Consider the following 12,895-nt stretch of genomic DNA (forward strand, 5'->3'; position numbering starts at 1 on the left):
ATATGCTAATGCTATTCTACATTTGCACAAAATTATATTACATTTTGCCCATTCAGTGCAGTAGGTAATTTAATAGGAACCACCAAACTAGATCACAATGAAATAATTAAGCAGTTTGTATTACTGGGTAAAGGATCCATTCTGATACAGTGCATGTTATATAAATAGAAAAATACATTTTCTTTCATATGAATACAAAACCTTAGGTTCAAATGTTTTACATCTGGTGAAAACAACCAAGTTTCCATAAATACAGCCTGTTATCTTTTGCCAGTATGCTCTCAACAGCACGTGTTGGGAAGCAAACCTGTGTGTTTTACAGAGGATATCACAACATACTGTGGTAAAGAAAATGATGGTTGTGTGAATTGAAAAAGCCAGCACAATGAGACAGTAATTACATACAGTAAGAGGTTATCTGTAGCTCTGCATGAAAATTCACAATATTACACGTCACTGCTTTAAATGTACCCACTGTGTATCATTGTGACACAGTAAACAGATTTTCATATGGGGGCCAACTATATTTTTTTCAGAGAAAAATGACTTAATTCCATGTTGAGACCAACAGCACGGGGAAAACACACACTAAATGTAGTGTTGACTTTGACACAACACCCTAAAAGGGCCTTGGACCATTTAGCATGACATCATGAAGGAAAGCAAAAACAGACATTGTTTTCACATTTTCCTGATTACAATCCTATCAGGCACACCTCTGACCAACCTGGACTGAAATGAGTATGATATGTCACATTTGGTATGGTATGTATTAATTTGTGGATCCATTTCATATGATATGTTATGAATTGCAATTCGTACAATATGTTACAAATTTGCAATACGTATTATATGTTATGAATTCCCATTTGTTGTGGCTAACGTTAGCTAGGTGGCTAACACTAATGTTAGCTAGGTGGCTAACGTTAGCTAGGCTAGGGGTTAGGGTTAAGGTTAGCTTTAGCTAACATGCTAAGTAGTTGCAAAGTAGCTAAAATATACTAAGTGGTTGTTGCTAATTAGCTAAAATACTCAAGTTGTCCGTGATAAGATTCAAACATGTAACCTTTGGTTTGCTAGACGTTCACATTATATGGCAACCCATCCACGTCAACCAACCACCCTCCTTTTGTTTGCGGGCTCTATTTCTTTTATGGCGACTTTTATTCTTCGGCCCTGCGCCCCACTAAAGGATGTGCGTTTGATGACACTTTAATACCATACCAAACATAAAATATTATACTAATTTGAGTGGCCAGGATTTTCGTTTGCTATGTTATGACTAGTCTATGAGACCAGGCTGCTCTGACAGTGTGTCCTACTGTACCATACAAATTAATGGGTTCATTTGGGTAAAATCTTACAGTAATTTCAAGCTTGGGTTCCTCAGAGAGTAATATAGTATACCAATTATCATATGCATGACAATCCCAAATACAGTAGTAACACAAAGATCAGTATTCACAGTGTTAGTTATTTCTGATTGATATAGGACAACTGGGGTACACTGACACCTTGTCTTACCACTGAGGATATCAATCAAATGAAATGCCTCTGTAGATTGTGTTTTATTTTGTATCAGTGTCCAGCCAGTGATTTGATTTGTGGGAAATGTCAAATGAGATTTAAATTCTGAATAAACATGGGTTTGTGATGCCAATGAATTAATTAGCAGTGGAAGTTTCTGCATCTTGTGTTTTATCTGTAGGTTGGCAGGGGGCATTGGAGAGACCTGTTTGTGGTAAAATGATTTGAAAGCAATGCAGCGGGATTCGTTCGGCCAATTCTCAGCGGTGCTCACTAAAGCAAGGGGTGGGCTTGTCATGCTAAGATTACGCAAGTGTAATAATAAGGAAATGACTGTTTCGGTTACAGCATGGCCATTATTACATCTGATTAAGTGGCCTACGCCAATAACAACAACAAACATCAGTGGAATGGAATAGTCTAAGGCTGGGATATTTTACTGGTCGTTCGTTCCCGGAGTATTTTTGTGACAAGAGCTCCTTTAGAAATAACATTTTGTACAGACTCCAGACAAACCTAGTGTATGTCACTTGCTTACACCTCCTCCTGAACTTTCCACAATTAGGTGATTCAAAATCCATTTTAAAACATAGCTTAATCTAATTTAAACACTCATTCGCATTTCCATATTGACTTAACAAAGTAGGTCACCAGGCTCACTTTAAACCCATTAATATCAATGAAAACATAACCTGCCTCTCGGAGATAAGACACCCATTGTATTTGAACTATTGACCTTAATCATTTCCATGTCATTGAGCAAAACCATTAAAACCATGGAGGCAGAGTGAGAGGCTGCAGATGGCCTCAATCTGATCTGGGAAACATTTGACTGGCAGAGCTGTGATCACATCTGATTAGGAATCTCACTGGCTCATTAGCAGGTAAGCAGTGGTGATGAGGGTGATAGCTGCCTTGCCCTGCTTACTTTAAATAGACACATCATGTAGTTCTTCCAATGCCAATGTAGCGTGGACCTGGCGCTTTTACTTTGTATTTTATTTCACCTTTATTTAACTCGCTCTGTACTGTTACCATTAGGAGGAGTTATGTCTCCCTGACATCTCAAGAACACCCACCCTCTGCATGCAACAATGTGACAGTCCCATCAGCCAGTGGAATTACCCATCATCCTCACATCAGGGAATGGTATTGCAGTGTGAATGTCATTATGTGTGATTTCCAAATATGACAGACAAGACACAAGAAATGTTGATGGGGACATTAATCTTAAGTGTTTGTTTTTCTATCTATTCAAATAGGCACCAACTGCAAGACAATGAACATTGAAGAAAGACAGCGACACAACACTGTTATCGGGCCCATGGTCAACACACTAATGCTTTTACGGCAACACCTCAACCATACAGTTGAACCCCCGACTTCGGTTTCCTGACATGATATTTGTTCAATGTACCGTTACAGCAGACACAACACAGTTGAAACGATGATACACTTCATTTATTTCCCAGTGAAATTGTCGAACACAAACACGTAGCATTGTGCTTCACTCTCCGGCTGACAGAACACATTTAGGATTTTTGGAGCTGTTACAATGCATCTGGAGGCTCATTGAAAGAGAAATGTAAACATGTCAAATCCATTGTTAGATAACTCTGTCCCACCCAGAACACATACCTACAATAGATGACGAGGTGGCGAAAGACACAGTTTGATGGCAAACATCCTTTCACGTTGCATCACATCACATCTATGCGACTGAACTTAGTGTGGTCTTTCTTACTGTCGTCACAATGTACTCGTGGTCAATCATGATATGATTATTTTCATCTGTATCAAACACATTTCAATCGCAGTTTACCATTTGAGGTACATAATGAGGTGTCATCCCCAAAACTGATAAAAAATTTCACATGAGAATTCTAAAATCTCCCCCTCGTTCTATTCTACATAAACGGAATCATCCCCCACTTCCACATAGTCTTGTGTTTTCTCATATCCGCCCATTGCGGATCAGGATGGCTGTTCATTTCTTAACACCGAGTATGGTCATCTGAAGACACTCCTCTTTGAGGGCCACCAGCTCTGTCTTGTAGGTGCTGGCCTTGACCTCGCTGTACAGGCCCAGCTGCTTCTTGGTGGACAGTGGTGTCTCCAAGGTGACAGAGCCAGCTGTCAGTGCATCAGCTGGCGCGGGCGAGTTCCGCTTGAAGACCCCCAGCAGGGTGGTGAGCGCGTGACCGACGTCATGGCGTGCGCCCTCGTTAACAAAACAGTAGAGGATGGGGTCAGCCACACAGTTCAGGCTGGTGAGCGCCAGTGCCACATGGTAGGCTGCAAACAGGTCCTCCTCTGCGCCACAGTCGCAGGGCTTCTGGAGGAAGAGGATGCTGCGACACAGCAGGAGCACGTGGTATGGCCCGAAGCATAGCAATACGATCAGGATTAGGCTCAGCGCCAGGCGCTTGATCTTGGCCTTCTCGTGGCACTCCGTGGACACATTGCCACGCACCGCCCGCAGAATGCCCCGGTACGCACCCAGCATGAGCAGCCAGGGAACCAGGAAACCCAGAAAGGTCCGGTAAAGGTTCATGCCCGCCACCCAGTCTTGCATGGGGTACTTCTCGAAGCAGAAGGTGTGGTTGAAACGGTCCTGGAAGAGCTCGTCGTGGAAGAGGGGTGCAGAGTTGGCCACTATCTCGATGGTCCACACCACGGAACTGACCAGCACGGCGGTTTTGACCCTCCGGACCTTGGCGAACTTGAGCGGGTAGGCCACGGCCAGGTATCGGTCGATGGAGATGCAGCAGAGGAAGGCGATGCTGACGTAGATGTTGGTGTAGAAAATGAATCCAAACAGCTTGCAGGAATTCTGGCCGTGAATCCAGTCGTCGTGCTGGAGGAAGTAGTCGATCCATAGGGGCAGGGTGCCGATGTAGAGGAGGTCAGCCACGGAGAGGTTGATCAAGTAGATGCCCAGCTCATTTTTCTGCTTCACCTGCAAGTAAGCCGCCCAAAGAGCCATGCAGTTGGTGGGCAGGCCCAGGACGATGACAATGATGTACAGCGTAGGCTGGAAGTACTGGTCAATCTTTGAGTCCACATTGCAGAAAGAAATGTTGCACATTGTCCTCATATTCTGTAGGTGCATTGTTATTTTGACACTAAGCATTTGCAGGGTCAGGACAATCCGACATGTTGTTGTTAATGAGAAGGGAAGAGGGAAAACGACATTCCGTACAGTGACGTTTCCTTCTTGTTGAGTAATTCCTTATATCCAGGCCTGAAAGCAGACATTTTCTCCAGGCGGGCTTCACATGTCAAACAGCCGTCTCCCATTTCACAGTTGGGTCCCACACCTTTTTCAGAGGAAGAAGACAAGAGAAAAAAAAAGTGGTGAAATAAAACCCCTCTTATTGACAAAGAGCCAGGCCACCACAAGGACCTCATAAATCTTGGAGAGACTATTGTCCGGCGTCTGTCGCTAGCTGTAGAGAGGTGGGTGGGGAGGATGATGGGGTGAAGGGGGAGGACCGGGCCACTGTGTGCTGGATGAGAGCTCTTCAAAGGCCAAACACACACACTTCCTCCAAGAGAGTCACTGACGATCCGTGCCACGCACACAGCAGCAGCAGGCGATCTGTTAACTCAGGCCTCAGGCTCTGCCCACCTGAAACAGAAGAAAGGAGAGCGTGTGAGATATTGGAATTGGCAAGGCACACTTCGTTTGAGTTTTCCAACCCAGTCAGTTTTTCACATAGAGTTCATGTTTATGCACTTGGAGTGAATTGTCAGATCCATTAAATTCTCAAGTTACTCTATATAAACTTTCTGCTGCCTATTGTTTTTGGTATATAGTTAAACGTTGAACTTCCAATACTCCTCACCTCTCTGCTTGTTTTCATGTTGTTTTCAAGCCATTATTTCTTAGGTCATTCCGGTCTTTCTCAGTTTCGTATGTTTTTACTCATAGTGTATGCTTTACACAATAATATAATTACAGTGGGGCAAAAAAGTATTTAGGCAGCCACCAATTGTGCAAGTTCTCCCACTTAAAAAGATGAGACCGGCCTGTAATTGTCATCCTAGGTACACTTCAACTATGACAGACAAAATGAGAAAAAAAAATCCAGAAAATCACATTGTGGGATTTTTAATGAATTTATTTGCAAATTATGGTGAAAAATAAGTATTTGGTCAATAACAAAAGTTTATCTCAATACTTTGTTATATACCCTTTGTTGGCAATGACATAGGTCAAACGTTTTCTGTAGATCTTCACAAGGTTTTCACACACTGTTGCTGGTATTTTGGCCCATTCCTCCATGCAGATCTCCTCTAGAGCAGTGATATTTTGGGGCTGTTGCTGGGCAACACGGACTATCAACTCCCTCCAAAGATTTTCTATGGGGTTGAGATCTGGAGACTGGCTAGGCCACTCCAGGACCTTGAAACACTTCTTACGAAACCACTCCTTCATTGCCCATTGCGGTGTGTTTGGGATCATTGTCATGCTGAAAGACCCAGCCACGTTTCATCTTCAATGCCCTTGCTGGTGGAAGGAGGTTTTCACTCAAAATCTCACGATACATGGCCCCATTCATTCTTTCCTTTACACAGATCAGTCATCCTGGTGCCTTTGCAGAAAAACAGCCCCAAAGCATGATGTTTCCACCCCCATGCTTCACAGTAGGTATGGTGTTCTTTGGATGCAACTCAGCATTCTTTGTCCTCCAAACACAACGAGTTGAGTTTTTACCAAAAAGTTCTATTTTGGTTTCATCTGACCATATGACATTCTCCCAATCTTCTTCTGGATCATCCAAATGCTCTCTAGCAAACTTCAGACGGTCCTGGACATGTACTGGCTTAAGCAGGGGGACACGTCTTGCACTGCAGGATTTGAGTCCCTGGCGACGTAATGTGTTACTGATGGTAGGCTTTGTTACTTTGGTCCCAACTCTCTGCAGGTCATTCACTAGGTCCCCCCGTGTGGATCTGGGATTTTTGCTCACCGTTCTTGTGATCATTTTGACACCACGGGGTGAGATCTTGCGTGGAGCCCCAGATCGAGGGAGATTATCAGTGGTCTTGTATGTCTTCCATTTCCTAATAATTGCTCCCACAGTTGATTTCTTCAAACCAAGCTGTTTACCTATTGCAGATTCAGTCTTCCCAGGCTGGTGTAGGTCTACAATTTTGTTTCTGGTGTCCTTTGACAGCTCTTTGGTCTTGGCCATAGTGGAGTTTGGAGTGTGACTGTTTGAGGTTGTGGACAGGTGTATTTTATACTGATAACAAATTCAAACAGGTGCCATTATTACAGGTAACGAGTGGAGGACAGAGGAGCCTCTTAAAGAAGAAGTTACAGGTCTGTGAGAGCCAGAAATCATGCTTGTTTGTAGGTGACCAAATACTTATTTTCCACCATAATTTGCAAATAAATAAATTAAAAATCCTACAATGTGATTTTCTGGATTTTTTCCCCTCATTTTGTCTGTCATAGTTGAAGTGTACCTATGTTGAAAGTTACAGGCCTCTCTCATCTTTTTAAGTTGGAGAACTTGCACAATTGGTGGCTGACTAAATACTTTTTTGCCCCACTGTACATACCTGATACGAAAGTGTACTTTTCTATTGACAACACAGCACTCAACACAGCCACATTCCAAGTTCCTCCTTCTTGAAAAGAAATACAGATGGACACGAGGGACAGCCCTGTCTTATCCACGTGTCATGATTGGTTCAATTAGTCCCAATTCTGGAAACTAAACCAATCACCGGTAGCATAATATTCAGTAGTGAACAGTAGTTCACTACTGAAGTAGGCCCCGAAAGATACCAGGCTAGTCTTTGTAGTGAAAGGAAGGACGGCCACTCTTATGGTGACCTTGTTGAATACAGTTCAACGGGAACACTCCTATTGATATACAGGGTCACAAAACACGTAGTCAGCAAGCCATAATAAAAAGTGGTTAGCGTTACGGCTCCCGTAAGTACCCACAATAGGACAGATACAAATGACACAGTCATGGTGACGAGAGACCAATAATGTAAATCGTTCTCGTCAGTTTGCAAGTACGACCGTGTGTTCTAGGTACATTTATCCCTGGGAATACCCCCTAATGACTAGGGCACGGAAAAGTAAAGGACAGGACATGTTAATAATTCAACATAATTCTAGTGTATCCAGGGCACAGCATGGTGTAATTCCACTATGTGTTGTATCAAGGTGTCATTTTCCTATCACCATTCAATTATAGGCAAAACAAAAATGGTTGGTTTTCTTGTGGAATTACACAGCATGCTTATAGCGATTACACCCTAACCGTCATACTTGCATTGTAAAATGATGTCAAGAATTTCCCCTCTGATTATTGATTTATCTACCTCGGGGAGGAGCAGTGGAGAGGTGCTGAGTAGCAGAGATAGGCTAGGGTAATGCTGTAAGGAAAGATAATGCAAGTAGACTTCAATTCATCCACAGAAATGTCTAATGACACTTGCATACATCAGCGCCAGCACTAATATTATGACGGCGGGATTTTACAGCCTGCGCTGTTGGGGTTATTTTCATTTTCACAGATTTAAAGCTTATGTGGATCTGGTTTCTTCCCAGGAAAAAATTAACACTGACACTGAAGAATGTGGTTTGTGCCTACTGTCAATTTCAGATGCCTATCTCAGAGTGTTTGCATATGCGAGGGAGGAATCTTAACACTGCAATGTCAACTACAAGATAATGTAGTTGTGATCTATACCTGACCCTGAGACAAACTGGACTTAACATGCTTGATATTGGGTTGACTTTGAAGTTAATCATGCACAGGTCTTTCTATTAATGCTCACCCTGGTGATTTTACATTTGTACATTATTTGCCTGGGTATATTCATTTTCTGTACTTAGACTGTGTTGACAACTCTTCCTTCATGGCTCAGTGACCACACTGATGATATCATCATACCTGCGCTAGTCTTTTGAAGGTTGTAGGCGTACTGACAACATTCATCAGGTTCAACGTCTTCCAACAGTTTGCTTTGGCGTACAAGCCTCAGCCTGTATAATATAACTCATCCGAAGGGTGTTTGTTTTGTCCTGTGTCCTCCTACCTGGTCAGTCGAGCCCAGAGGCCTGCCTGGCTGGATGACTCTTGGAATTGTGCCCTGTCTAAACCTGTGCCATTTTGGACGTTATGCTAGCCAGTGGTTTGTGAGGGCTTGACATTGTTGCCCACACAGCCTATAGATTCCAGTGGGAGCAGCAGGGAGAACTAGGGGAGCCTGTGCTAACCTGGAACACATTGTGCAACAAAGCGTGGCGTTTGATCAGCTGCCAGCTAGGATTATCGAAGCCCCACCACACAAAGCCCACCACTTTGGCTGTCGCGCCCAGCACCCCCGCCCAATGCATTCACCCTTCACTCCCATAAATGTGCTTAGCCCACACTTTTTTCTCACTCCTACAAATGTCATTTCCGTTCAACTGATTTTGGTCTGTAGGTCTTTTGTTTACTTTTGTTTCAGAGATTTCCATTGTCAATGGGGGTATATACGTTGGATGTCTTTCCCTGGGTATACTCAGCTATAGTTTGCATGAGAGTGTGCCCTTATACCATAATACAGTGGGTAACTGAAACTAATTGAAAACATTGATGAATGATGGATCCCAACTTAACTAATTTCACAAAGTCATTGTGAGCAACTACCACGATCTTGGCGCCACCTTTGTGTAGAAGTTATCATGACGTCCTAACTCACACCAGAGTGCTGTTGGTCTGTGCCATTGTACCCTGGTAATTGGGGCACATGTAGGTCACCCTCTATAATGAATGAATAATAGACCAGACTTTTCCATAGAACCAGCATAACAGGTCTCAAAGCGTGATTAAGTACAAGTGCTCTAACGAGGAGCTCTAACATTACAGGAACTTCCCAGTGAGTATTTCTGGATGTCTAGCGGTTTAACCATGAGCTAAAGCTGATGGACCTAACATAGTGAGAAAGCGCTCACTCAGACACAAGACAGTGTGTTCAGGAGAATCGGAAACTAGCTGGCGGTTAGCCAAACAGTCACTTTGACTATGAAACACTGGGAGTAAAAGTACTACGACTAACAATTCAACGCATAACACAACACAAGTAAATCCAGGACAAAGGAACCTAGACGCGGTCTTCTTAATCTTAACCCATTAGACTCTATACTGTACCATCATGAACTAGTGATTTTGATATATACATAGCCACAGGAAAAACACTAGGATACAGTCTATTGAGATTATTTGGTGAGCTTTGTTGAACTAATCCTTATGCCAATGAAAACAGAGCTTGCACAGCATTGAACTTACTAAACACATAGGCCTTAGTTTGTTTCTTTATTAAATGTAGGTTAGTGGATGTTACAAACCCCTTACTCCCAGCAGTCTGGGGGGGAGGGAAACGAGACCCGTAACACATCTTATGCAAATCACAAAAGTGAAAAGGAACTGTGAGAACTAAAAGAAATCCACAGACAACCTAAACCTACCGTCAAACACTTTAGGTTTATTGTCAAACACACGGTTATGGGGTGTGGGAAAAAGGGTCTGAGCTGAACGGATCAGTCATCCAAAAAACCCTAAGCCAGTCTTACTGGGTAAAGAACAGCTAGCTAACTAACCAATAAGATACAGTCGGTGGTCCGCTCAGTACTAACTAGGGTATTTAGACAAAGTTTTCCTACGGGTAATGTATGCCCATGGGCGACTTTGCATGGTATCCCCTTTTCCCACCAACAAACAAACAGCCATACACCACAGCAATACACACTCACATGATAACGGACAATATGAGATGTAGGCTCAAACAAAAGAGCGATAGCTCCAGCGACAACTGATTGTGTTTCTTTTAAACCAGGGGAAATGGAAAAGGAGCAGGTGCGACTTCAGTTTGGTGACTGCCACCTGTGACTAGGGCAGAAGGAGAGAAAACAAACACACAGGATACCTGTATCCGTAACACTCCCATCCTTAAAAGAGCAACCCGATAAGGATTGCGACCAAAGAATTTACAACGAATACTAACAAGTTCAACAAGCAAAGGCAGCCTAACGAGACATACAAAAATCATACATTTTTAAACACGAGACAAAGCATCTGCCAAGACATTTTCAGAACCCTTTTTGTGGTGGATCTCCAAATTATAATTCTGTACAATAAGCGCCCAACGCATAAGGCGCTGGTTCTGGTTGTACATCCGGTGGAGAAACACTAAGGGGTTATGATCAGTATATACTATCACTGGTAGGACACTGGAACCAATATATACTTCAAAGTATTGCAGAGCTAACAACAAAGCTAGAGCTTCTTGTTCGATGGTTGCATAGTTAGCCTGACATTTGTTAAACTTTCGAGAAAAATAACAAACAGGATGATTCACTCCACTCTTGTCCTGCTGCAGTAGAACAGCACCAGCACCTCTGGCACTAGCATCTACCTCAAGTTTGAACGGTCGTTCAAAATCCAGAGCAGCAAGTACAGGGGTATTACATAAGAGTGCTTTAGCAGTATCAAAAGCTACCTGACAATCAGGGGACCACTCAAATGATCTAGCCGGACTGAGCAAATCGGTCAATAGAGCAGTTACCGCAGAGAAATATTTACAGAAACTACGGCAGTAGCCAACCATCCCTAAAAAGCAGCGTAGCTCTTGTCTGGTGGTAGGTGTGCGGAATGCAGTTATAGCCAAGACCTTGCCAACCTGTCGATGGCCGACCTCTTTGCCGAGGTAGGTAACCAGGCCTTCCCAAACTCGCATTTTGCCAAGTTCAGGGTTAGAGAAGCAGCTGCTAAACGCTCACATACTACCCTTAGAGAGTTAACATGATCTGACCACTCAGACTAATAAATCACTAGATCATCAAGGTAGGCACTACAATTGGGAACGCCAGCTAATACGGAGTTAACCAGTCGTTGGAAAGTGGCTGGTGCATACCGCATCCCAAAAGCCATGACAGAGTATTGCAGGAAGTTGTCTGGGTTTACAAAGGCAGAAATATCAGAAGCTCGTGAGGTTAACGGAACAAGCCAGTAACCTTTTAAGAGGTCTAACTTAGTTACATAAGTAGCAGCAACAACAGTGTCGATACAGTCCAACACATTTGTGCGAGTAGGAACGTCATTAAAGAGACATGGAAAACTGTGTAGTAGCCTCACAATATTGTCGGCCTGTCCGTCTGTTAAATGAACCAGAGAGAGAGAGAGAGAGAGAGAGAGAGACAGCAGCATTCCTGAGTTGGGCAATCTAACGCACTGCTGCTGAGTATTGCGCAACTCTAATCCATCTCCATCAACATCATTAATATGACAGCCCACTATCATAGCAGCAGAAGCAGAGGAGACAGCAGTACCTGCTGCTGTTTTTGAACTAACTGGGTGATGGCTCAGGTGTGGTATGCTTTCAACATGTTAATGTGGCACACACGAGATTGGCATTTTCTATCAGGAGTTTGAAGCACATAATCAGTTTCACTTAATTTATTTTCAATTATATAAGGACCAGAGAAACAATCTGACAGTGAAGACCCTGGAACATGCAATAACACCAGAACTTGGTCACCTGGCTGTAGTGGACGAGAAACAGCCTGTTTATCATAGTATCTTTTCATACTCCTCTGTGAGGAAGACAGAGCTTCCTTTGCGAGAGCACATGCTACTAGATGCCTACTGGATAACTTATTTGTATTGCTTTTAATCTTTTTAAATGAATATCTTATTAACACTTTGTTCTAGCTAGCTATTTGTGTAGGTAGCTATCAAGTAAACCCAATGATGTGTAGGTGTAGGCGCTCACGAAAGTGACTAACGTAGTCCAACACATTCTCATCTCCAGCACACAACTCGACAAAAACTGTTCTTTAAGGACTTTCATTGGTCCTCTCACTGTGTGACTAACCACTAGTTCAGCCGGGTTGAACCCTAGGGACTCCTGTACAGTTTCACGAGCAGCAAACAAAATTAGAGGAACTCCCTCATCCCAATCTTTCTCAGATTCCAAACAATATTTACGTAGCAGAGACTTCAGTGTCTGATGCCAACGTTCAAGCGCACCCTGAGACTCTGGGTGATATGCACTTGACACAGTGCATAATTGACAAGGATTATAACACCTGCTTGAAGAGTTTTGATAGGAAATTGGTACCCTGATCAGTGTGTACCACCTTAGGTAAACCAAATGTTGTGAAGAATTTCATTAAGGCTTTACTCACTACCGGAGCTGTAATCCTTAGCAGAGGAATGGCCTCGGGGTATCTTGTTGCCATACACATAACTGTTAACAAAAACTGGTTACCCGATTTTGTCTTCGGTAACGGTCCAACACAATCAACCACCACATGTTCAAATGGTTCACCTATGACAGGTATTGGACAAAG

General features: G+C 43.1%; 1 protein-coding gene across 2 annotated transcripts in view; it reads right to left on the reverse strand.

Moving 5' to 3' along the window:
• Positions 1-2,970: 2,970 nt before the first annotated feature.
• Positions 2,971-12,895, reverse strand: part of LOC110503602 (G protein-coupled receptor 4-like) — a 30,522-nt gene continuing 20,597 nt past the window's right edge. For both annotated transcript variants that reach the window (XM_021582017.3, XM_021582018.3), the window contains one exon: positions 2,971-5,158. In XM_021582017.3, coding sequence (XP_021437692.3) covers positions 3,515-4,660 — 1,146 coding nt within the window. In that variant the 5' untranslated portion in view covers positions 4,661-5,158 and the 3' untranslated portion in view covers positions 2,971-3,514. The remainder of the gene's footprint in view (positions 5,159-12,895) is intronic.

This window comes from Oncorhynchus mykiss, chromosome 24 (assembly GCF_057628025.1).
Source record: "Oncorhynchus mykiss isolate SJ-2025 chromosome 24, ASM5762802v1, whole genome shotgun sequence".
NCBI classification, from domain to species: Eukaryota; Metazoa; Chordata; class Actinopteri; order Salmoniformes; family Salmonidae; genus Oncorhynchus; species Oncorhynchus mykiss.